General features: G+C 48.4%; 1 protein-coding gene across 8 annotated transcripts in view; it reads right to left on the bottom strand.

Moving 5' to 3' along the window:
• Positions 1 to 23,211, bottom strand: part of MTCL1 (microtubule crosslinking factor 1) — a 129,518-nt gene extending 106,307 nt beyond the window's left edge. For 4 of the 8 annotated variants that reach the window (XM_067014523.1, XM_067014525.1, XM_059041246.2 and 1 more), the window contains exons 1-3: positions 18,446 to 19,518; positions 8,722 to 8,946; positions 7,155 to 7,313 (exon numbers count right to left, since the gene is read on the bottom strand). In XM_067014523.1, coding sequence (XP_066870624.1) covers positions 7,155 to 7,313; positions 8,722 to 8,946; positions 18,446 to 19,501 — 1,440 coding nt within the window. In that variant the 5' untranslated portion in view covers positions 19,502 to 19,518. Of the gene's footprint in view, positions 1 to 7,154; positions 7,314 to 8,721; positions 8,947 to 14,749; positions 14,780 to 18,445; positions 19,519 to 23,176 lie in introns of those variants that run through there. The other 4 variants (XM_067014529.1, XM_059041247.2, XM_067014527.1 and 1 more) reach the window with 3 other exon arrangements.
• Between the last annotated feature and the right edge of the window lie 792 nt (positions 23,212 to 24,003).

Raw genomic sequence — 24,003 nt, 5'->3', positions numbered from 1 at the left:
GTGAAAGATTACAAGAAAATTTAAACGTAGAATTATAATCGGTGATTTTAATACATCTTCACCTTAAAGAGATGTATTTAGCAGACAAAACAAAAGGATACAGAAAATTTGAACAACACAATTAACAAATGATCTAATACTTTTTTTTTTTCCAAATTGTGGCAATCTAGTAATGGATTAAACTTACAACCATCAAAAAAAATAGAACTGAAAATATCAGAACGCATCCTATATGGCAAAAAAGTAAGCATTTTTATGAAACCTTTCCATTTGTTTATTCAGTGATGGTATAAAATGTCCTTCCTGCTGCGAGTTAGAGTTCAAGTTGGAAAGTCTTCAATCTAATGGATTCAACATCTTCACCCAAAAACTGGAGCATAGGGCTTCCCTGGTGGCACAGTGGTTAAGAATCCGCCTGCCAATGCAGGGGACATGGGTTCAAGCCCTGGTCCGGGAAGATCCCACATGCCGCAGAGCAACTAAGCCCGTGCACCACAACTACTGAGCCTGCGCTCTAGAGCCCGCGAGCCAAAACCACTGAGCCCATTGGCTGCAACTACTGAAGCCAGTGCGCCTAGAGCCCGTGCTTCGCAGCAAGAGAAGCCACTGCAATGAGAAGCCCGCGCACCTCAACGAAGAGTAACCCCCGCTCACCGCAACCAGAGAAAGCCCGCACGCAACAACGAAGACCCAGCGCAGCCAAAATAAATAAATAAATAAAATTTAAAAAACTAAACAAAACTGGAGCATATACAATTCCTCTCAAGCACTCAAAAAACAGTTACAAAATCTGATCATTTACTTGGCACAAAAGTCTCAGCCAAACCCAGGGAATCAGTATCATGTCCTGAATGTGATGAAAGATGTCCCCCAAGAGCTATCTGACAGCTAGTTGGTTCCTGTGGCTCCATTCACTAACCCTAGTTCCCAGGAGTGATCTAAAACACACCTCTGTCCCTTGCAAGTGTCAACTAACTTGGCTAGTTATTATTTGTGTCTAAGATGTACTCAAAAAACCTTTCAGTAGAATGAAAGAAATACAGTTGAGTGAAAGCACTTGGGCAATCTTCAGGAAGTTGAAACTAAAGTTAACTATTCTCAACCTTTTGAGATATTCCACCACAGAGAGAGTACTAGAAGAAATATACGCCCCCCAAAAAAGGGCAAAAAATGTTTGAGCTTTGCACAAGTGGTATATGGGGGGTTGGAGATGGCGTGAACAGCACAGGAAGCCAGCCAGCAAGGAAGCTGCTCATCAGAAGGGACAATTCCAGAGGGATTAATACCATCAGCCTTCTTTACGTGTCTCGTCTATCGGTGGAGAAAGCGACTTTTCCAACACACACCTCTACCAGTTCAAGAGGACCAGAGGGCCTGTCTCTTCTCATCCTTCTCAACTGCCTTTTTGTTCACTTCAGGGTTTCCTGCCAAGGGGTGGGAACCCCAGCTGGGAGACAGGGGTGGGCCAGGCAGGAAAGGACCTCTGTGTCATACTTAAGGGCTAGAAAATCCGGCCCAAGGCAAGTTTGTTTAAGCCAAGCATTAACACGGTCGGATTTGGGGGATACAGAAGGTAAAACAGAAAACGGAACGACTAGAAGTAGTGCATCCTTTAACGTGGTGACCACAGAGTGTCTGCCCTCAAATACTCATTTGAGAGATGAGTGCAAGCGTGGATATAGAGAAAGTCAAAATGTTGAAGAGGTTAAAATTAACTATTTTAAAGTGTACAATCCAGTGGCATTCAGTACATTCACCACGTTGTGCAACCATCACCTCCATCCAGTTCCAGAACACTGTCATCTCCCCAAAAGGAAACCCCAGCCAGTCTCCTTTCTCCCTCCCCCGGTCCCTGAAAACCACTAAGCTGCTTTCTGTCTGTGGATTTACCTATTTGAACATTTCCTATAAACGGACTCACACAACATGTCTGGCTTCTTTCACTTGGTGTATTTTCGAGGTTCGTCCGTGTAGCATGTACCAGTGAGAAAGAATTTCTAAGACCGTGAAAGCACAGTAGCAGGCAATCGAGGGTGGGGAGCAGAAGGGGTAAGGATAATGGCCATCGCTTAAGCCGGGGTGACTAAAAGGACAGTGGCACCATTAACACAGCTGGGAAAGACAACAGAAGGTACAGGTGGGGGCAAAGGTGACAAGTCTGATCCTGGACAGTCTGACTTTGAAGGGTGACCAGAAACCCACCCTGGAGGGGGCCACCAGGCAGCTGAAAGCACAGTCTGCAGCTGCAGAGAGAAGCCCCAGCGACAGAGCCGAGGGGCACAGAGATGCGCCGCGTGGCTGTCCCCCGAGGGGCACTGACACATCTGCAACCACGCCTGTCGCGGAGACACACGCACCAACTGCCCTGGCCTTTCTCAGAATGTGGCGCATCGTCCACTTTCCAAACTTCAGAGGTGAACAATAACCAGTACGACTCGGGACAGAGAAAACATTATCCTCCCTCTAGAGTGAAACCCACAAGAAAGTTTGTTCTGGCTTTGCTACAAAGGACCCATTCACGGAGACCCCAGCTCGAATTTTCTGATAAGCATCTCCTCCGCCACCTCTGAACCCTGTGTGGCTGGTTCATCCTTCTCTGCTTCCAGCACCGTCCACCAGCGTCCGACCCTCCTCAGACTCTCAGTTTCATGCTTCGTTGAAAAGTTTGGTGTCAATATGCAGCCCCACCAGTCTGACTGCAACTCTGGAGATAAAATACTATGATTGTGTCCCAAGTGAGCCATCCTTCTGGGTAATTTTAAGCTGTAAAGAAAGGGAGAGGCCAGTGCCCCACCCCTTCCTTGCAGCCAGCCTGGGCCTCCAATGTCAGTGATCATTTCTCACCCCAAAGAGCTATTTGTGACCTGATGCCAGGTCCTTTACAAATCCATTTGAATGTGTGCAAAAGAATCCCTGCTCGCTTTCAACACATGTATTTACTTATGTATAATTTACCTATTTATACAAAAACAAACACGCATGTAAAATTTATAAAATATACTTCAAAGTTGTTGTCTGTACCCTTACGGTCAGGCTCAAACTGGAAATTTTGAGAAAAGGAACCATTACGGCCTGCCTCCTGGGAAACTCGGACCAAAAGGAAAAGAGGGAAGTTATTAGAGCGCAGAAGTACAGAGGTGAGATCACAACCAGAGGAGGGTCACCCACCGGGACAAACCTGCCCAGGCTCCCCCTCCTCCGCCGCGAAGCTCGGCATGGCTCCACGCTCTCATTTTCATCCCCCACTCACCCGGCGAGTCCCCGATGTCCCCTCTGAGGGCAGGAACTGCTACAGGCACCCCCAGTGACCCGGACAGAGCCCACAGAGTATCCACAAAGGGGACAGTGACGAGGGATGAAGAAACAGAACACGCAGCACTTTCACAGAAGTGGCAACATACGCAGAATTTACCCAAATCCATAACGTGTCGGATCAGTAAACAGCTTGAGGGCGGCACATGTGCTACCATATCCACATCCGCCTCCCTCAGGGCCCAGTCAGGGCCCGAGTGAAGTATGGGTGGAAGGGCAGATGGACGGATGACCAAGGACTGGCTGAATCAGGAAACAAATCCAAAGGAACCATGAAGTGCTAAGTGAGGCTGCTGGCAGGTAACACACTGGCTTTAGCCATCATCTTAAAGCCCTCACCAACAGTTTTTAACTTCGTCAATAGGCAGAATATTTTCCAAGAGAACATTCAGCTTTAATCTTATAATGGAAGTCAACAACAAAACAGGATTTGCATTACTGTAGCAAATGAAAAAAAATACATATGCATGGTCTAGACTGCTTTGCCAGAACACATTCGCTCCTTAAAAATTAAAAGAAATCTGTGTTTAAATCATATTGGCTACATCGTTCTCAGTGGTGAAAACCTGAAACCATTTCCACTAAGATCAGGAACAAGACAAGGTTGGCCACTCTTACCACTATTATTCAACATAGTTTTGGAAGTTTTAGCCACAGCAATCGAAGAAAAATAAAAGGAATCCAAATCAGAAAAGAAAAAGTAAATCTGTCACTGTTTGCAGATGACATGATACTAAACACAGGGAATCCTAAAGACTCTACCAGAAAACTACTAGAGGTAATCAATGAATTTGGTAAAGTAGCAAGATACAAACTTAGTGCACAGAAATCTCTGGCATTCCTATACACTAATGATGAAAAATCTGAAAGAGAAACTAAGGAAACACTCCCATTTACCACTGCAACAAAAAGAATAAAATACCTAGGAATAAACCTACCTAAGGAGACAAAAGATCTGTATGCAGAAAATAAGACACTGATGAAAGAAATTAAAGATGATACAAACAGATGGAGAGATATACCATGTTCTTGGACTGGAAGAATCAACACTGTGAAAATGACTATACTACCCAAAGCAATCTGCAGATTCAATGAAATCCCTATCAAACTACCAATGGCATCTTTCACAGAACTAGAGCAAAAAATTTCACAATTTGTATGGAAACACAAAAGACCCCGAATAACCAAAGCAATCTTAAGAAAAAGGTACTGGCACAAAAACAGAAATAAAGATCAATGGAACAGGACAGAAAGCCCAGAGATAAACCCATGCACATATGGTCACCTTATTTTTGATAAAGGGGGAAATATACAATGGAGAAAAGACACCCTCTTCAATAAGTGGTGCTGGGAAAACTGGACAGCTACACGTTAAAGAATGAAATTAGAACACTCCCTGACACCATACACAAAAATAAACTCAAAATGGGTAAAAGACCTAAACGTAAGGCCAGACACTATCAAACTTAGAGGAAAACATAGGCAGAACACTCTACGACATAAATCACAGCAAAATTCTTTTTGACCCACCTCCTAGAGAAATGGAAATAAAAACAAACAAATGGGACCTAATGAAACTTAAAAGCTTTTGCACAGCAAATGAAACCATAAACAAGATGAAAAGACAACCCTTAGAATGGGAGAAAACAGTTGCAAATGAAGCAACTGACAAAGGATTAATCTCCAAAATTTACAAGCAGCTCATACAGCTCAGTATCAAAAAAAAAAAAAAAAAAAACAACCCAATCCAAAAATGGGCAGAAGAGGCTTCCCTGGTGGTGCAGTGGATGAGAGTCCGCCTGCTGATGCAGGGGACACGGGTTCGTGCCCGGGTCCGGGAAGATCCCACATGCCGCGGAGCAGATGGGTCCGTGAGCCATGGCCGCTGAGCCTATGCGTCCGGAGCCTGTGCTCCGCAACGGGAGAGGCCACAACAGTGAGGCCCGTGTACCGCTAAAATTAAAAATAAAAAAAAAAAATGGGCAGAAGACCTAAACAGACATTTATCCAAAGAAGATATACAGATTGCCAACGAACACATTAAAGGATGCTCAACATCACTAATCATTAGAGAAATGCAAATCAAAACCACAATGAGGCATCACCTCACACAGGTCAGAATGGCCATCATCAAAAAATCTACAAACAATAAATGCTGGAGAGGGTGTGAAAAAAAGGGAACCCTCGGGCTTCCCTGGTGGCACAGTGGTTAGGAGTCTGCCTACCAATGCAGGGGACATGGGTTTGAGCGCTGGTCTGGGAAGATTCTACATGCCGCAGAGCAGCTGAGTCCGTGTGCCACCAACTACTGATCCTGCGCTCTAGAGCCCGCGAGCCACAACGGCCGAGCCCAAATGCCGCAATTACTGAGGCCCGCGTGCCTCGAGCCCGTGCTCCACAACAAGAAAGGCCACCACAGTGAGAAGCCCATGCACCACAACAAAGAGTAGCCTCTACTCGCCACAACTAGAGAAAGCCCGCACACAGCAACAGAGACCCAATACAGCCAAAAATAAATAAATAAAATAAATTTATTTTTTTGCAAAGGGAACCCTCTTGCACTGTTGGTGGGAATGTAAATTGATACAGCCACTATGGAGAACAGTATGGAGGTTCCTTAAAAAAGTAAAAGTAGAACTACCATATGACCCAGCAATCCCACTACTGGGCATATACCCTGAGAAAACCATAATTCAAAAAGAGTCATGTACCAAAATGTTCATTGCAGCACTGTTTACAATAGCCAGGACATGGAAGCAACCTAAGTGTCCATCGACAGATAAATGGATAAAGAAGATATGGCACATATATACAACGGAATGTTACTCAGCCATAAAAAGAAACAAAATTGAGTTATTTGTAGTGAGGTGGATGGACCTAGAGTCTGTCATACAGAGTGAAGTAAGTCAGAAAGAAAAAAACAAATTCCGTATGCTAACACATATATATGGAATCTAAAAAAAAATGGTTCTAAAGAACCTAGGGGCAGGACAGGAATAAAGATGCAGATGTAGAGAATGGACTTGAGGACACAGGGAGGGGGGGAAGGGTAAGCTACGATGAAGTGAGAGAGTGGCATGGACATATATACACTACCAAATGTAAAATAGATAGCTAATGGGAAGCAGCTGCATAGCACAGGGAGATCAGCTCGGGGCTTTATGACCACCTAGAGGGGTGGGATAGGGAGGGTGGCAGGGAGACGCAAGAGGGAGGGGATATGGGGATATATGTACACATGTATAGCTGATTCACTTTGTTATAAAGCAGAAACTAACACATCATTGTAAAGCAATTATACTCCAATGAAGATGTTAAATAAATAAATAAATCATATTGGCTGAATAACAGACACAGGCAGCACACACCCATCATCTGCTGACACAGGATAATGAACAAGCGTAACATATTTTCCAGCTCACTGGAAGAGAAGGCTCTCGAGAAAACTGCTACCGCCTTATTTTATGTTCTAGTAACAATATACCTCACTTGGACCCATAAAGGGAATTAACAGACAGCTCATCAGAATGGAAATTATAAAAAATAGCTTTAGAGCAAAGCCTTCTCCGTAAAGGGCCAGACAGCAAATATTTCAGGCTTTGCATGCAACACAGCCTCTGTCACATCATCTTTGCTTTTTTAGGTTAATTTTCTGTGTGGTTTCCCCCGCCCCCCCAACAATGCTATGAAAAATGTAAAAACCATTCTTAGTTCCCAGGCCATACAGACCATTGCTGGCCGACCCCTGCCTTAGACCACGGTAAGTAAGAATAGGACACTTGGAGTCCCAAGTCCCTCACAACTCAACCCAAGGGGCAAATCCCCGTCCATGTCTGATTTACCTCCTTCAGTCTCTCCAGCTCGTTTTGGAGGGCCTGTTTGGATATTTCCACTTCAATCATCTGCTGTCGGAGAGTTTCATTCTCATCTTCAGCTTTAGCTCTCTTTTCCTCCACAGTTTCAAGTTCATGGTGCAACCTGACCGACACATCTTTGGCCACCTGCATCAACCCACAGAGACTGTCATCAGGATGGGAAGCTTTCTGTGTGCCAAGGGTACCTCCAAACAACTTCAGAGGCAGAATCACTAAGGAATATTATATTACACCAAAGAGCAAAGATCCTGGCAATATTAACAAGCCTAGTTTTAAAGGAGGAAAGCATTAGTTTGAAACATGAAATCCACATTAAGGGAAAACATGACATTCATCTGGATTAAAGGCCACTTTGCAAGGCCCTGCTCCTTCTCGAATATCAATATCCCAGGAGCACATGCTTTAAATGACAAGTTAAAAATCAGCACCATCATCATCAAAAAAAATAAACATTTCTGTTCCCCCAAATAATACAAAACCTACCTGCTTAAAAAAAACAAATGAAGTAATTCTGTATGCAGTAGGTGTTTCATGTTGTCAAGTTTTAAATCGTCTACTCTGGTAAAACATTTGAATGCTAAAGGCAGTTAAACATTTTTACTTTCTAAAAGGAAATAAGGAAGGAGATTTTTGTGAGAGAAATATAAATCACCTTTTTATCACACTGAATGACATTTTGTTAGTGGTTTATAAATTTGATAGAGTTACAAAGGTTCTTTTCCGGTTGTCATAATGAAAGGCTAAATGAGATTTCCTAAGGACTCGTCTAATAAGGAGGACATTATACATAATTCACCTCTAGACAAATGATTTGATAATTGGGGCAGGAGAGAAGCCATGGTGGAGAGGACAAATGGAATAAAGTCTGGGATTTCTTCACCTCATTCCTACTTCCACCAATGATCCTCAGACACTTTAGACAATTAGTTATGATCCTATTTCTCTTTCAGTTAAATCTCCACTACAAGTCTTACTTGGGTTATGGTACTTTCAGGTTTTCTGCATCCTAGAAACTTAAGTAACAACAACAACAACAAAAAAGTTAAATGACTATGATCAACTTTTAAAAGTGGTCTTTGACTATCACTGAATTGATAATCTTTAAAATAGTCCAGATCTGTAGAAGGAGTTTCTGCACAATTTCTAAAGAATGGTCAGATCAATGGGCAGGTATTAATTCTTTTTTAATTGACCATCTATTACTATAAGTTCTTTCCTTTTTTGTGTGTGGGGGGTTAAGATTCCAGTTCCTATGAGCGATTTAAGTCTTGGTCCAAAGCCATATGGCTACACACACCTTATAAACCATCACGTGAATGAAGAATGTTGAAGCTGAACTCTGTTGAAAGAGAGAAACACTAAGAGAACATCGTGTAAGTGGGTTCTGAGGGCTGCGCCTCAGGTCTGCAACCGTACAGAAATGGTACAGAAACCTGTATCTCTAAGACACAATCTAGGCAAACCTGTGGAATTGTACAGAAACTCCCAGCAGCTCCTTTGGGGAAGGCATGCCCCGCCCACCCCGCTCACTCACCTTTAAGTCCTGCTCCAGACTTCGGACGAGCTCACCATCCACCTGCCCGGTCTCTGCCACCTTCAGGCTCTTCTGCTCAGCCTTCCTGAGGCGGTACTGCAGGATTCGGCAGTCTTTATTGGCGCGGTCCAGTTCCCGCCGAAGCTCCTGCAGCTGGTAAACATCTTCCTCTAAGTAACTGTCTCTCATCTCTTCCATTTCAGCACGGAGTTCATCCAACTCATCCTACACAAGCCAGACAGAGGAGGTTGAGAAGCCAGGTCCATCAGAAAGGATGGAGTTGTCCATCCACCCCTGCGCTCTGCAATACTGTGACCTTTCTGCACAGTTACCTGTCGGCTTCTGGCCACAACTGCGTGATACGACACAGGGACTCTGGACATTCTCACGCAAGACAATTATCACTAGATGTCTGTTCAGATCTTAAGGATCCAGAAGCCAGAAACGAGCATGGATTATTCATTGCAGACTCTCAGCATTTACCCGGCTCCCAATCTTTCCTTACATAATCATCACCATAAACGAAGTCATCTCTGCAGATAATTAAACCTTTAGATTCAAATCAAACGCTGACCTAAACCTGCGTCTCTACGACATAATCCAGGCAGTAAGACGGACATTGCCTGCAAAGAACACAGACTTTAGTGGGGTCATAACTGTGAATTGTCTGGGAATTATAACATGCCCGGAAATGTCCCTAAAATTCTGTCTTGACTCATGATTCTAAAGATAAAACCGGGAGATCAGCTCAGTGCTTTGTGACCACCTAGAGGGGTGGGATAGGGAGGGTGGGAGGGAGACGCAAGAGGGAGGAGATATGGGGATATACGTATGCATATAGCTGATTCACTTTGTTAAAAAGCAGAAACTAGCACAGCATTGTAAAGCAATTATACTCCAATAAAGATGTTTAAAAAAAAAAAAAAAAAAGATAAAACCTTGTGCGCTGTTTTTTTCCCATTCGCCTGCCCTGCATTTCGCATCTCCACTCCACTCTGGTGTCAACATGAAGACACACGGGTACAGGAGAAACCAGGAGTTATTCCTGGCGCCCTCCCCGCCACGTGCCAGGCCACAGCCAACGCAGTGCTGTCAGCTCTAAGTCCAAATACCTGTGGCTCTCCCACCTCCATTCCTCTCAAGGGAGCCACAGGTAAGACTTACACAGGTAAGCCTATCACCTGGGTGCCCGCTTCCCCTCTATAGCCCAGGCTCCACTCAGACTTACCCTTTTCATAAGTAACTCAGACCTCCTCCCCACCCCCCACTCATACCCTCCAGGGGGCTCTGCATCACAGAGAAAGTTCATCCAGGTCCTCCCCAGTGCCTGCATACTACCCCCTCCTTCCCTGCCACCCTGCTGCTTCCACAGGGTCCAGGCAGCTGGAGGCCTTTCACCTGTTATGGCCTCCCCTTCCTTCCCAGCTCTTTGCGGAGCTCACAGTCACGTGGTCACACAACTTGGAAGGCACACAACGCCACCCCCTGCCATACCCCACCCCCCCAGTCTCTAGTCCAGGCCCTGCCCCTCCTACCGCCTGTTATCTGTGTTTCTTCCTGTTCATCTGTCACCCACCCAGGAAGGTAAGTGCCAAGAGGGCAGACACCTGGTATCTCCCAGTGTCCAAGGCAGTGTGAACCACACAGCAGGCCCTCAATAAACATTTGTGGAATGACTGCCCATGAACCTCGGTCAACACCTAGAAAGACCACATCCTAAACAGGACCCACACCAGACATCCCCGCACATGGCTTTGTTCCAGTCTTGTAGTCTGGTCCTGGAAAATTCTTCCCAAACCCATAGACACAGCTGCAGCATGTGATGAGATATACATTCTATCATAAAGGCTTCAACAAGGAGCAATTTGGAAGGCGGGAGATTAAGAAAAGCTTTCTAGAACTGTCTTGATTAGTTTGATAATTGATGGCATAAATGCCTCCAGATTAGGGTACACTCGTTCAACGTTTTTCATTTTTTTTTGCCACACCACGCAGCTTGTGGGATCTTAGTTCTCCAGTCCCTCGGCAGTGAACATTAGGAGTCCTAACCACTGGACCGCCAGGGAATTCCCCATTCCCATTTGTTTTGTTCAATTAATACTGAGGCTCAAGGGAAAAACTCTCCCAAACGTGGACACCCTAACTTGTCAGCTCTCACCCTATTCAGTTTGCTCCTGGAGTCTGACCACCCTTGCTAATCGTGCATTTATTCTTAAAACCAGGGATTTATTTACAATAAAGAACAAGAGCTTCTCAACACCAGAGCCTCAGGTAGACAAGAAATTGACTAGATTGGCTTCCCCGGTGGCGCAGTGGTTGAGAGTCCGCCTGACAATGCAGGGGACACAGGTTCGTGCCCCGGTCTGGGAGGATCCCACGTGCCGCGGAGCGGCTGGGCCCGTGAGCCATGGCCGCTGAGCCTGCGCGTCCGGAGCCTGTGCTCCGCAACGGGAGAGGCCACAACAGCGAGAGGCCCGCACACCGCAAAAAAAAAAAAAAAAAAAAAAGAAATTGACTAGAAAGGAATCTCCTGAGGAGTATCTCACCCTGGGTAAGATTAAGTCCAAGAAGTGTAACAAACAAACTGGGAAACTTTGTGGAAAAATACAGACGGGTGACAACAATTGTCCAGCCAACCCCTCCTGTGTGCAGCCATCACCTATACGGGAAGGGCACAGGTGTGGCACGTCACTCCCCCAAGCCCCAGCCTGTAGGTTCTCCCACTCTGTCCACACCACCTGACCAAGATCATTACCTACTCAGTTGACCATGACTCCAAGTGGAGCCTGTTTCAACGGACCACCAAGGAGAACGGATGTTAAAGTGGAAAGCTTTACCAACATTCCTAGTAGTCAAATGAATGTTTTTGTTCTCATTTGCTAAGTGTTCTTACAGAATTTCTGAACCAGTGATGACGGCCTCATTAAAAATATAAGATGTTCTCATGTGTCTTAAGAAAGGTAAATCTTAACGTTGAAAACGTTATGACGTATAAGCAAGTTTCATTGCCGTTTTATTCTTCATGGAGATCTCTTCCTATCAGTCTTGTTCCTGGTAGGAAAATTTGTTAGCACTGGGAGTTACTGGGCCGAGCACAGAGGCCGGTCACTGGAACATCCATGAAGAGAAAGGACAGGCTGGGCTCTTCAGGTGCCTGAAGAACCCACCTATTTCAGAAAGGTCCTTTCAACCTGCAGCAAAGAGGTTGTTCCCGATGCCCGATCCCTGCACTGAGCCATGGAAGCTATGCCCTTGACCCAACCCACGCTGGAGGAGACCAACTACCGGCTACAAGCTTCAAAACAGGCCTGTGCATGCCATCCTCCCATAAAGAGTAAAGAGTTAGTCCTGAATCTTCAAAATCAAGGTCAAGCTTCACTCAGATCCCATCTGTGAATCTGATCTGACTTTGAGAAAAAGCCTCATCTCTACACACGTCTGAATACAGTTAAGTTAATTGTTACACTGGTTAACTAATAAATAGTTCAGTACAGGCAGTAATCACTATATGTATGTACACATACAAATATCCAGTGGTGTTGGGCATTCTGTTTATGGAAGGAACTGTTTATGATTGCTTTTCCTTCTAGAAAGCTTATCAAAGTCATTAATGACTGAAATGATCTATTATTCAAACACGAGTTTTAAAATGTGACACAGTCATAAAGACATATGATACGACTTCCAGATAAAAAAATGTTCTCTGGTTTTCAGACTTCGTAATGGGGGTGGCATGGGGTTGGGGGAGGCCCTCATCGGCCCAATGTTAAACACTGGTTATGTCCTATGATGCCTACACTCCTGCTGCAGGCTGAAAAAGCCTGTTCCAGGGCTAGATGAACCCACACCTCCAGATCACCGAGTAGGCCACATGTAAACAGCTAATATTTTTTGGCATAAATAATCACTAACATTAGTTGCATTGAAAAGAAAATTAGGGAGAGACCATAATTGCATGTACTTGAATCATTGCTTTTGTACCTCATTTTATCAAAACTTGTAGAACAGAAGGCATCCTTTATTAAGCACTTTACCTTCATTACTAAGCCTACAATAACCCTGCCAGGGACACACGACCCCCATTTGACAGACAAGGAGGCCAAACCCAAGCTGGTAAACACATCCAAATCCTCTCAGCTGATAAATGGAAGCCCAACTACAAACCCAGGCTGTCTGGTTCCACACACATGCTCTTTCCGGTAAGTGTTAGAAATTATCTGCAACAACCAGGACAAATGAAACAATAAGTTTTAAATCATTTTTAGAAGTCCACCGTCGGTGTAAAATAATAAAAGCAAGCTAGACCTTGCATTTAGACCTTGACATTGTCCACGTGCAGGTATACTTATTTTCACACTTGGTCCTCACGAAAGCATTGTAATATGCTGAAAAGGTATCAATACCCCCATTTTAAAAATAAGGACATTGAAATTCTAAAAGTTTAAATGCTTCCCAACACTAGCCTGTAGCAGAGATGGGACGAGGTCAGGGTTTCAGCTCTTTTCACAGAGCCTTGAAAAAAGCAATTTTCAGGTTCAATGAAAAGAAGTTCTAAGAAAAGCGAATTATGAACCACGTAAGCTGGCAGCAGACATTTGAAAAGCCAAAACTGATTCAGATTCGGGTCATGATGAAAGTGATTTTCAAACTAACATTATATTAATTTTCTGACAGCATGCTCTAATTTAGAAAACATTAAAGAACCTTAAAGATGTCTGCCATTTAAATGCTTAAAAAAAAAAAACCAAGTCAAGCAGAACATATGTTTCTGGCAGACATTTACACACAGTAAGTAAAAGTGGGAAATTGCTGTTGTTTTCTAATACAGATATTAAGAAAAAAATTGCCCTTAATCAAGTTTCACATTGAATTAACATCAGGTCTGTCAGATACTCAAATGTTAGATCATTATGACATTGAAAAGCTAATTTAGTTTTAACTAAATATACTTTTCAAATTTTGTATGTGAAATGAAACCTTGATATAGTGGAAAGTTCCCCAACTACTCCCCTTTGCCTGCAGATAACAAATCGTTATTTTACATCTATTTGACACATATCAAATTCGAAAAATAATGAGGTACCATGTGTGCACTAGAATAAACCAAGATTAAAATTTCAACGAAAATCTCTTTGCAGATAGTTTTATCCACCAATATAAACACCAAATCCACATGGTAAAAGCGGTGAAAACTCTTGATCATACTGACAATCTTATCGGACCTTAAACGCCTTTAAACAACCTGAAATCAATAACTAGTCCTATTTTAATCACCCCTCTCTAAATAGACCCAATTTAGACAGTGAGAGCAGTCAGCTGGCTACTGTTGCAATAATTCCCTCTTCTGGGAGTTACAGACCTTATCGTCTGTTGTAATATACAATGAATCCACCTCCTTCCCTCCGGACAATGGAACTGTTCTCTGCAGAGTCCCAACTGAGACTCAGAAAGCTCAGGGACCCTCCCATTGTTTACCAAGCGACAGTTCATCCAGCAGCGACCGGCCCTGTGTTCCCTGGTCTACGTGATCTTGCCACCTAAGGTGATTACAGCCGCTTTGAAGGCTGAATAAAGAGTGGGTGTGGAAAGCAGAAGGTCAGGAAAGAATAGGGATACTGTCTGCTTTAACCTTCCAGAAGAAGGGAGGAGGGCCAGGGGTCGGGGAGGGAGGGAGGGGCTGAAGCGCTTTATGCTCCGAACTGTTTATTCTCACCTCAGTGTCCACCCCACCTCCACCCTTTCCAGGCGGCGCTGAGCTGCCAGATTTAACCAAATCCTTTCAGACCTTGAAACTCCAGACTCCAAGTGAGACACAGGACGGTGAGGCTAGATCGGCGCTGATGCACTGCAACCTCTCAACCCAGATGGCCTCACCAGTGGCCTCCCTAAAAAAAAAAAAAATCACTCCTCTCCATGAATCCAATAGTATCTGCTCCGTAGCTAGCGCTGACTTTTGTTTTAACCAGAAATAATTCTTCTGAAGTAACTGAAAAGCCAGAGCGAACTCAGCAGCCCTTCCCCCACTGACCTTGCAGGCCCCGCAGGACGGGCACTTTGGGGTACACTATTTGAGGGCGGGGGAAATGGTGCCGTGCGAGCGTCACCAGTAACGCGAGAAGCATTTTCAAAATAGGCCAATAAACTCAAAGCGATGAAACCCTCCTGAAAAGCCTGTGAAAACAGAGAACATAATTAATATGTTCACAATGAGCTCTAGGGCTTGTCTGATTATCTTGGAGCAATCGAGCAAAAATGCAGTGGCGGTGGGCAAGGAACACTCCAGCAGTGTTTCGTGGACGCCCTAATCACTAAGATGTGACTGGGTCTGGTCTGAGAAAGCAGCAAATGCCTTTCGATAACTGAACTCAATCTCGCACCTTAATTCCTGAAGCCTTCCGAATACGTGCGAGTTCATCAGCGGTCAAGGGCCACGAGTGCTTTTCTGACTGCGCTTTCACACAAAAAGCCAGCTACCTGGATTGAGTAATTATGCACGTCTCATCTAGTCCCTACAGCTCCACACAGAAGGGGGAACTTCTCTGTTGACAGCTGATTTTTAAGAAAATACAGCAGGCTGGTAAAAAACCAAGAGAATTCCCCTCGAATTTCCTGATCAGTAACACATCCTCCTACAGTTTTGAGGCCTTAGTTTTCTGCTTGGATTACTCTTAGGTCATTCTAGCTCAGAAACTGTCTTATACAGTAACGGTGACAGAACTGACTCAGGAAAACTTGTAATACTTGTGGTCACACCATCCTCCAGAATACATCAAAGTAAAATTTCTGGGTGGAGTCTCCTTTCTAATCGCGAGAGTTCTGTGCAGCATTCCCTAAGAAAGCAGTAGGTCAAGGACTCGCTTTTATCTACCATCATCAAAAAAAAAAAAAAAAGTACCAGTGAGAACGAGAGCAACAAAAAGAGACGTTTGGGCTTATAACGCACACGCTCTAAACCTCACGTGCAAAGGAAGGTCTACAGCAAAGGTCATTGTCCATGAGGTCACTGATGCTCCCAGCCCCATTCTGCACAAGTGGGCGGGCTCGCTGACCTTTAGAAAAGTCTAGCAAGGCTGCTGTCTTTCTTTCCCATATTGAACTACTGTCGTTTAAGCTTTTGAATAGACAATCATGTAACTCACACATGTGTTTGTGATCATCCTTCTGATTTCCTAGCCTCAGCAGACCTCCTCTATTTCTGCTTCTCTCCTGCTGTCAGAGGAAAGGCTGGGAGATGGATTCAGGCATCGTAAATGGTCCGCCGTGACCTTTTCTCCACAGGAAACGTCAGTTGCCATTTCCCACAAATTAAACATTGCCAGTGGGGTTTACGGGACCATCTGTCCACAGGCTAGTGGAGAGGTGTTCTTGGTGGCCCTTTCACCTAAAAAGAGGACCCCTAGGAAAGCTAAACACTGGGAATATTTTGAGCTAATAAAAAACTCGAAGGCAAGCGTGTGCTCAGAAAAGGAGCCTGCATGGAAATAGGGTTGCAGCCTGGAGCAGGGAAAGAACAGAGGTCTGGGGGCAGGGAAAATACAAGCTGCATCGCTTACTAGCTAGATGACCTTGGGCAAGTCACTAAGTTTTCTCAGGTCTCGGCATCCTTGTCTGTGAAATTGGGGTGATAAATATAACAATGATACCCTATGTTGCTGTGAGATTCACTGAAATATCAAATACATCAGATTAGGTGCCAGGGTCAGACACCTATTTCCTTCACTGAGAATCTAACATGAAAAAATAAAGCAAATAACCAGTCATCTAGGAATGAACTCCAAAATGACTGCCTACCTTAAGATCAAAGGTGTAATAAGAAACCTCTTTTCTTCAAAAAAAATTTTTTTTAAACCTTAATTTTCTGTTACTTAGCTGTCATGATTTGGATAAACATCATTCAATCAGAAACGCTGCGGGTCAGGGATTATGCTAAGAGCTGAGGCTACAAAATTCAATAAGATGATCTTTCTTGTTCTCTGGGAGCTTACTTCCAGGGCAGATTTACAAAAGTGCTGATTTCACAAGAGTCACACACGATACCGTGGCTCTTTCTCTTCTACACCCCTGAATTTCACTCTGTTGTCTATTACATAAAAGTCGGTGACAGGGACTTCCCTGGTGGTGCAATGGTTAAGAATCTGCCTGCCAATACAGGGGACAGGGGTTTGTACTCTGGTCTGGGAAGATCCCACATGCCGCGGAGCAACTAAGCCAGTGAATCACAACTGCCGAGCCTGCGCTCTAGAGCCCGCGAGCCACAATTACTGAGCCTGCACGCCACAACTACTGAGCCCGTGCTCCACAACGAGAAGACACTGCAATGAAAAGCCCAAGCACCGCAACGAAGAGTAGCTCCCGCTCGCCGCAACTAAAGAAAGCCCCCGCGCAGCAACGAAGACCCAACGCTGCCAAAAATTAAAAAATTAAAAAAAAAAAAAAAAAAGCAAATGTAGTATTTGAAACGTCTCACTGCCAGTCCATCTGCTCTTTCCCCACCACTCTCCTCCTCTGCCTCTTTGAGTAGGATAAAATAACCACTGGGCTCAGTGGGTTAGAGCAGCTTCTGCAGCCGGGGTTTAGGAACACTCAGCAGTTCACCGCCCTGATCTCAGTTTGAACTGCACACCTCACCACCAAGCACCTTAAAAGCTCACATCCTTGGTCCCACCAGCCAACACTTGGCCTCCATCAGGGACCGTCAGCATTTGCTGAGAACACAGGGCGGATCACAAAACCCACTGATAAAGGAGGTTTCGGAGAAAACATATTTAACTGTCTTAACAGAAACAGGTGGTTTACACCGGTGGAGCTATTTACCAACCTGCGTATCCCAATAAATTAAGACAATTGCTTTCAGGACAGCCCTCCTTACTTTCAGGTGACCTACCCCCACACCTAACACTACCTAAATCCTCTTTCCTGCAGCGCCAGCCCTCCTCCTCGTGGAAAAGATGGAGTCAGACTTGTGCCCCAAAGCTCACAGGACCCAGAAGCCCCTTAGAGCGGGCCCCACCGCCAAGCGCTCAGATAGGACGCAGAGGCTGCGATTCCCTCGAAAGTGCCCCGGTGTAAACAGGGCATCAAGTGGCCTCTTCTGACACGGAAAACCCAGCTGTGGACGCTTACAAAGGACCGGCCAGCAGGACACAGTGGTCCCTCCACTCAGGCCGTACTCAAGAGACTCCTGAACTGCAGGTTTATCACTGAAAACGCCCAGGCCCTCTGTCTGCTCTGTGAGCCCCGAGGGAGACACGGAGGACGCCCGGCTTTCTGCAACTGGGAGAAGCGGCAGGCGGCTGCAGCCTGGGCCACCACACCCTCCGAACCCCACTCTCCTCCCATGGAGCCCGGCCCAGAGCCCTTCAGCCGGGGAAACCCCGCCCCCACAGGCTAGGGGTCTGGGGGTCGGCTGCACATGCGAAAAGTGATCAGGGCCAACACCCTATAATCAACGCAGCATCAACAGGGGCAGAGGCATCCGCGGAAAGCAGCAAGACTTCTAGAAACAACCTAAGTGGGTTGAGAAGCAGCCCAGACCCACAGGTCTTGCTGCTCCTTCCAGAAGTTTTGGCTCCAGTTCCCAGCGCCCGGTGTGTGCGGGGGGCAGGAAGGTGAATGGCAGCAGGTGAAAGCGCTTTCGAGACCGGAAGGCGGGGCTCGCGGGTTCCAGCCCGCACCCAGACGTGGGGTCGCCTCCGGACCACCGGCGGCGGGGCGGCCTGCGCACCTTGAGATAGTCGTTCTCCGAGCGCAGCTCCTCCATCTCCCGCAGCAGCTCCTCCTCCTCCGCCGCCGGTACCAGCCGGGGCTGCTCGCCCGGGCCGTGCTCCTTGGGGTTCCCGGGGACCGTTCGCTCCGGCGGAGCGCACCCTCCGGCATCCTCCGCCACGCCGGGCCCCGGGGACCCCGCGGGGACCCCGCTCGGGCTGATCCGACCCCCGAGGCAGGCGGCGGGGGGCGCGGCGAGGAGCACGGGGGGCTCGGGGCTGCCCGGAGGCGCCCCCCAAGCCGCGGGGCTCGTCGTGGGGGCTCCCCGCAGGGGTTCCCGGTCGCTGGATCCCGTGCCGGACTCGGCGTCGCTGCTGGCGGCGGGGATCAGGCGCTGCTCATCGGACAGGGGGTCAGAAGGGCAGTCAGAGAGGTCGGAGCTGCTGTCGGTGTGGCTGATACGCGAGCCGGGGGCCGGAGAGCCGGCCGCGGAGGTCACGGCGAGGATCACGGCGGGGACCGGGACGATGGGGACCCGGGGCCCGGAGGCGCGGGCGGGCACCACTCCGGAGCCGCGTTTGGCTTTGCGGCCCTTCGCAGCGGCGGGCGGCGGCTCGGCCCCGGGCGGCGGCTTTCCGACCCGGGGCAGCGGCTCGGCGGGCGCCGCGCGCGCCGCCCTCCTGGGGCCCGGAGCGGCCTTGGAGCCGCCCGCTGCTCTGGCCCCGGCGCCCGGCGGCGGCTTGTCCTTCGCGCCGGGGGCGCCGCCGCTGCGCCGGGAGAGGCGGCCGGGCGCGGCCGGGGGCCCCGGAGAGGGCGGTGCCTTGCCCGCGAGGCTGGGCGAGCGCGGAGCGGCGGGCGCCGGGGCTCGGCCCGAGGAAGGGGCAGCCGGGACCGGGCCGGGGGCCGCGGGCCGGCCGTGCAGGTCCTTGAGAAATGGCCTGGCGGGCGAGGGCGCGCGGTGCAGCCGCCTCCGCTCGGCCAGCGGGTGGAGGTGGTGGTGGCGGTAGTGCTGGCCGGGCGGCTGCGCCTTCGCATCCGGGGCGCCGCCGGCCGCGGGGCCATTCAGCGTCTCCATAGCCGGGGCCGGGGCCGGGGCCGGGGCCCGGGCCGCGAGCAGCAGCTCAGGCGGCGGATGCTCCGGGCGGCGGCGGCGTGCAGCCTCCCCGCGCGCCCGCTCATCACTGTCCGCCAGCCCCGCCCGGTGTGCGCCCCGCACTCCCGCGCCGCCGCTGTCCCCCGCACCCCGGCCCCGAGGATCCCCGCGGGGCTCGCGGCTTCCGTCTCCCTGCTCTCCTCAGGCTGAGGTCACCCGCGCTCGCGTTCTCCGGGCGCGGCGGCGAGGCGGCTCCCTGGCGCTCGCATCCCCTGCGCGCGGCGCGCCGGGCTCGCACACCCGCCCTAGTCCAGCGGCAGCGGCGCTGGCGGCGCGCTCCCCGCTCCCGCGCCCCGCTACCCGCAGCACCGCCCGCTCGGGCCCGCGCCCCCCTCCCAGCGCGGGCCCGCCGCCCGGTGCGCATGTCCCGCCTCCCGCCAGCCGGCGCCGCGATGGGGGCGGGGCTGCGCTCCCGGACTGCGCGCCGGCTGTGGCCCCCAGCCTTCTCCGCCCTGGCACCCTCGTGCTTTTCGAGGCCGGGGAGGCAGTACGAGAGTTGGGGAGGGAGGGGGAAGGGGCAGAGGTGAACTGGGGGGCGGGAGCTGCCCCCGGGGTGGCGGGAAGCTGGAGGTCTGGGAGGGTGGTTGGGCCCCTCTGCGGGGTGCACCCTCGGGGCGCCTGCGTCCCCTCCGCGGAACAACGCCGCCCCACAGGCCCCCGCATCCAGGCTGGCCTCCCAGGGCCCCTTAGGTCCGCCCCGCCCTGCTCTCCCTCAGGGCCGAAGTGTCCACCCTCCTTTAAGGAGTGCTTGGACCCGACGCAGCTACCTATCGGGTCCAAAGGCGCACGGGGCTCCAGAGTTGGTACCCCAGTGGCCTCTGGAGCTCAGAGAAGGAGCCGCTGTCGGAGTAGGAGAAGCATCTCGCCAAGCTTGGCGTCAGAAAGGGAACTCACATTTAGTGTCGGCTGCGAGCCAGGCCCTGTTAAGACACTCCAACAGCTCGGGCAGCGGCATTGTTTCATTTCATCCTCATAACAAATCCGACTACGAATTACTTCTGTCTTCTTGAAGGATGAGGACGTGGGTGCGGGAGGTAAAGTCAGTGCCAAAGCCAGTGCACGCTGGCTGGGACTCATACCCGAGTCTGTGCAGTGTTCGGTCCTACATGTTGCCCCCTCGGAGAACCCGGAGCTTGAGCGCCGCTTCGACCACTGGAGATTCTAACCTGGCTCACTGACCTTTTCAAGCCTCGTTCCCGCCTCTGTATAATTAGAAAATACCTCCACCTGAGTGTGGGGCGTGACTCAGCAAGGATGAGAAAACACTGTGTAAGCCGTAAAGTGCTGTTCTATATCACTGAGTGCAGCTTTTGTCCCAGCTGTTGGATTGTAATAGAAAAGAACCTTCGTGTCCTATTACCAATTAATCACTAAAGGGATGTTGCCTATAAGCTTAAATTATACATAATGACCCGCCCATCTCTGGGAACCCCACTCCCAGGGAATGAGCTTTAAGCTAAAACACCTTTGTTAAGCTCACAGTAAACCTCCTGACCAGGACCACCTGTGAATGGCTGCAAGAAGGAAGAAATTAACACATTCCCCTCCGAGTTTGGCCAGAAACAGGACTCCTTCCCTTTTTAAGTATAAAAGAATCCTGAATTCTAACCTGGAGAAGATGGCACTTTGGGACGTTAGGCCACCATCTCCTTGGCCTGCTGGCTTTTTTTTTTTTAGATGTATTTATTTATTTTGGGGGGCTGTGTTGGGTCTTCGTCGTTGTGCGTGGGTTTTGTCTAGTTGCTGTGAGCAGGGGCTACTCTTCGTTGCGGTGCACGGGCTTCTCATGCAGTGGCTTCACTTGCTGCGGAGCACGGGCTCTAGGCGCACAGGCTTCAATAGTTGTGGCTCGCGGGCTCTAGAGTGTAGGCTCAGTAGTTGTGGCACACGGGCTTAGTTGCTCCGAGGCATGTGGGATCTTCCCGGCGCAGGGCTCGAACCTGTGTCCCCTGCATTGTGGCCTGCTTTCTTTTTGAATAAAGTCGCTACTCCTTGCCCCAACAGCTCACCTCTGGATTTATTGGCCGGTTGTGCAGCGAGCAGTACAAGCTTGGACTCAGTAACAGGAGGGTGGGCAATACTCAGAGGAATAAGGGCCAGCCTGCCGTCTAGACTTGGCTTTGCTGGGAGGCAAAGGCGGGCAGTGCTTACAAGTTGCTGGGGTCGGCACGGACCCTGACCCCGGAAGGATGGGCTGGTCTAGTAGGTGAGTACCCAGGACCTGCCAGGGCAGAGGCTGTAGGTGGGACATTATCCTCGAGGCTGGGGGAGCCTTGGAGGATGCTGCGCATGACTGATCTTCTCTACTTAGGAGGATCCCACTGGCCACAGCAGCAAGGCGAGGGAGGCAGGTGACAGGGAGCAGTTAGTGGCTGCGGCCAAAAGCGCAGATGAGGGCAGTGGTAGTAGGAATAGAGAAAAGGGGACAGATTTTCGAAGATAAAAGGAAAAATAGAACCTATAAGGGAAAAGAATCTGAAAAAGAATATATATGTATAACTGAATCACTGTGCTGTACACCTGAAACTAACACAACATGGTAAATCAACTATACTTCAATAAAAATATATGTACATAAAAAATAAATAAAATGTAAAAAAAAAAAAAAAAGGAAAAACATAGACTCCAAAGTCTGTGATCTTTACGTTAAATCACCCTACTTAGCCACCTCCTTCAAAAAGTGCGGGACAAAGTCATCACTGACGCAATAGCTAATAAGACCACAGCCATCTATCATGGGGTATTTGGAGAAAAAGGACACAGGTGGTGACAACAGTGCAGAAAGGCTGACAGGTGCCCTGCTCCCACGCCAGGCCCATCCAGCTCTCCCTAGAGGGCGCTCTAACTCTCCCTGGTGCCCAGTGATTAATCAGAAAGTGGCCGCCATCAGTCCCCAGAGCACAGCCCCCTGGAACTCTGGGACCTTCTCCTCGACCTTCCAGAGACACAGACGTCCCCGACACCCTCACATTTCTCGAGAATTATGTCCAGGACTCTTAGCACAAGCTTGCCAGCTCCTCACGCTGCATCTAATCATGCAAAAGACCAGCTCAAAAATGTTTCGGTAAGCTAGTCTTCGAAAAATATCAGCCAGGTGACCATACTCTTTGTCGCCAGCTTCCTTTCCCTCAGCTAGTAAGTCAAACAAACTTCATCCTCTGAACGATTAGCCTGGCGATCGTTTCCCTTGGACCTTGGCAAGGAGGTATCCAGGAATGCTTCCTTTGTTCCCAGCACTCAGTGCGTTACAGGTGTACCAGATACCTGCTTGCATCATAGATGTTTTTAAAGTCACAGATGATTTTAAAATAACGTTTTGTTCTTGTTAAATCAACTTAGTCTTAAGGCATTAGGGGTTTGCTATTTAAAGGAGCCTTAAAGTGCTTCGTTCTGGAAAACAACAACAAAATCCAGTGTGGGTGTGGCTGTTTGGGTCTGTCTCCCCTCAGACCCTGCCCCCTGCTCTGTGTAGCCAGGGAACAACCCACAAAGGTGGGCTTGCTGGGCTCCGGGGTTTGCTGATTGGGTTTGGCCTCTGGGAGGTGCAGTCAGGAGATTGGAAGGTAACAGCAAGGAAGAAATCAGGGGACTTCTTACCCTCTCTCTGTGCCTCAAGTGGCTTCTGAGCGGCTGGGTCTCCTCTGTGGACTGGGCTGTTGGGGTTCCAGCTTTCCCCAGATGACCTGCTCCCACCGGTAACTTCATCTCCTCACAAGCCTCTCAGTCAAGGATGGTCACGGCTTCCTGGGGTTGCAAATCTGTGGGTGACGTCACTGCCCCTGTTTGGCCCTTGATCCCCGCAGCCCATAACCAGTCCCTGCACTGCAGTACCTGTCTAGGGCCTGCATGCAGCACTGGTGTAAAGAGTAGTTTGGGGAGATAAATTAGGAGACTAGGGTTAACAGATAGACACTACTACATATAAAATAGATAACCAACAAGGACCTACTGTATAGCACGGGGATATACTCAGTATTCTGTAATAACCTATAAGGGAAAAGAATCTGAAAAAGAATGAATATATATATGAATATGTATAAAACTGAAAAGAAAATATATTACAAATATTCACTGAAAAATAAAGAGAAAATTTGGATTAAATACATATTAATTTTTTTTCTAAAAAAAGGAGTAATTTGCTATGATTGCATCCACAGCCTTGTCAAAGAGCAGCGTGGTACAGTAACAAGAGCTGAGATTTTGCCACCAGGCAGATCTGGGGCAAATTCTGCCTAAGTCACTTGCACTCTGTGTGGCCTTGGGTAAAGTATTATCATCAATATCATCCTCATCACTATGATTTAATACCAGTGGAATAATCTCCAATACGTTAAAATGTGAGCAAAGCGAACTTGGAGTGAGAGTTAGAAATCTAGTCTGTGTCTGTACAGTTGTATAAACAAATTTTTTTTTCTTGTTTGACT

This window comes from Kogia breviceps, chromosome 15, assembly GCF_026419965.1.
Source record: "Kogia breviceps isolate mKogBre1 chromosome 15, mKogBre1 haplotype 1, whole genome shotgun sequence".
In the NCBI taxonomy this organism is placed as follows: domain Eukaryota; kingdom Metazoa; phylum Chordata; class Mammalia; order Artiodactyla; family Physeteridae; genus Kogia; species Kogia breviceps.
The sequence above is the reverse complement of the archived record's forward strand: the minus strand, read 5'-3'. Positions and strand labels throughout refer to the sequence as shown.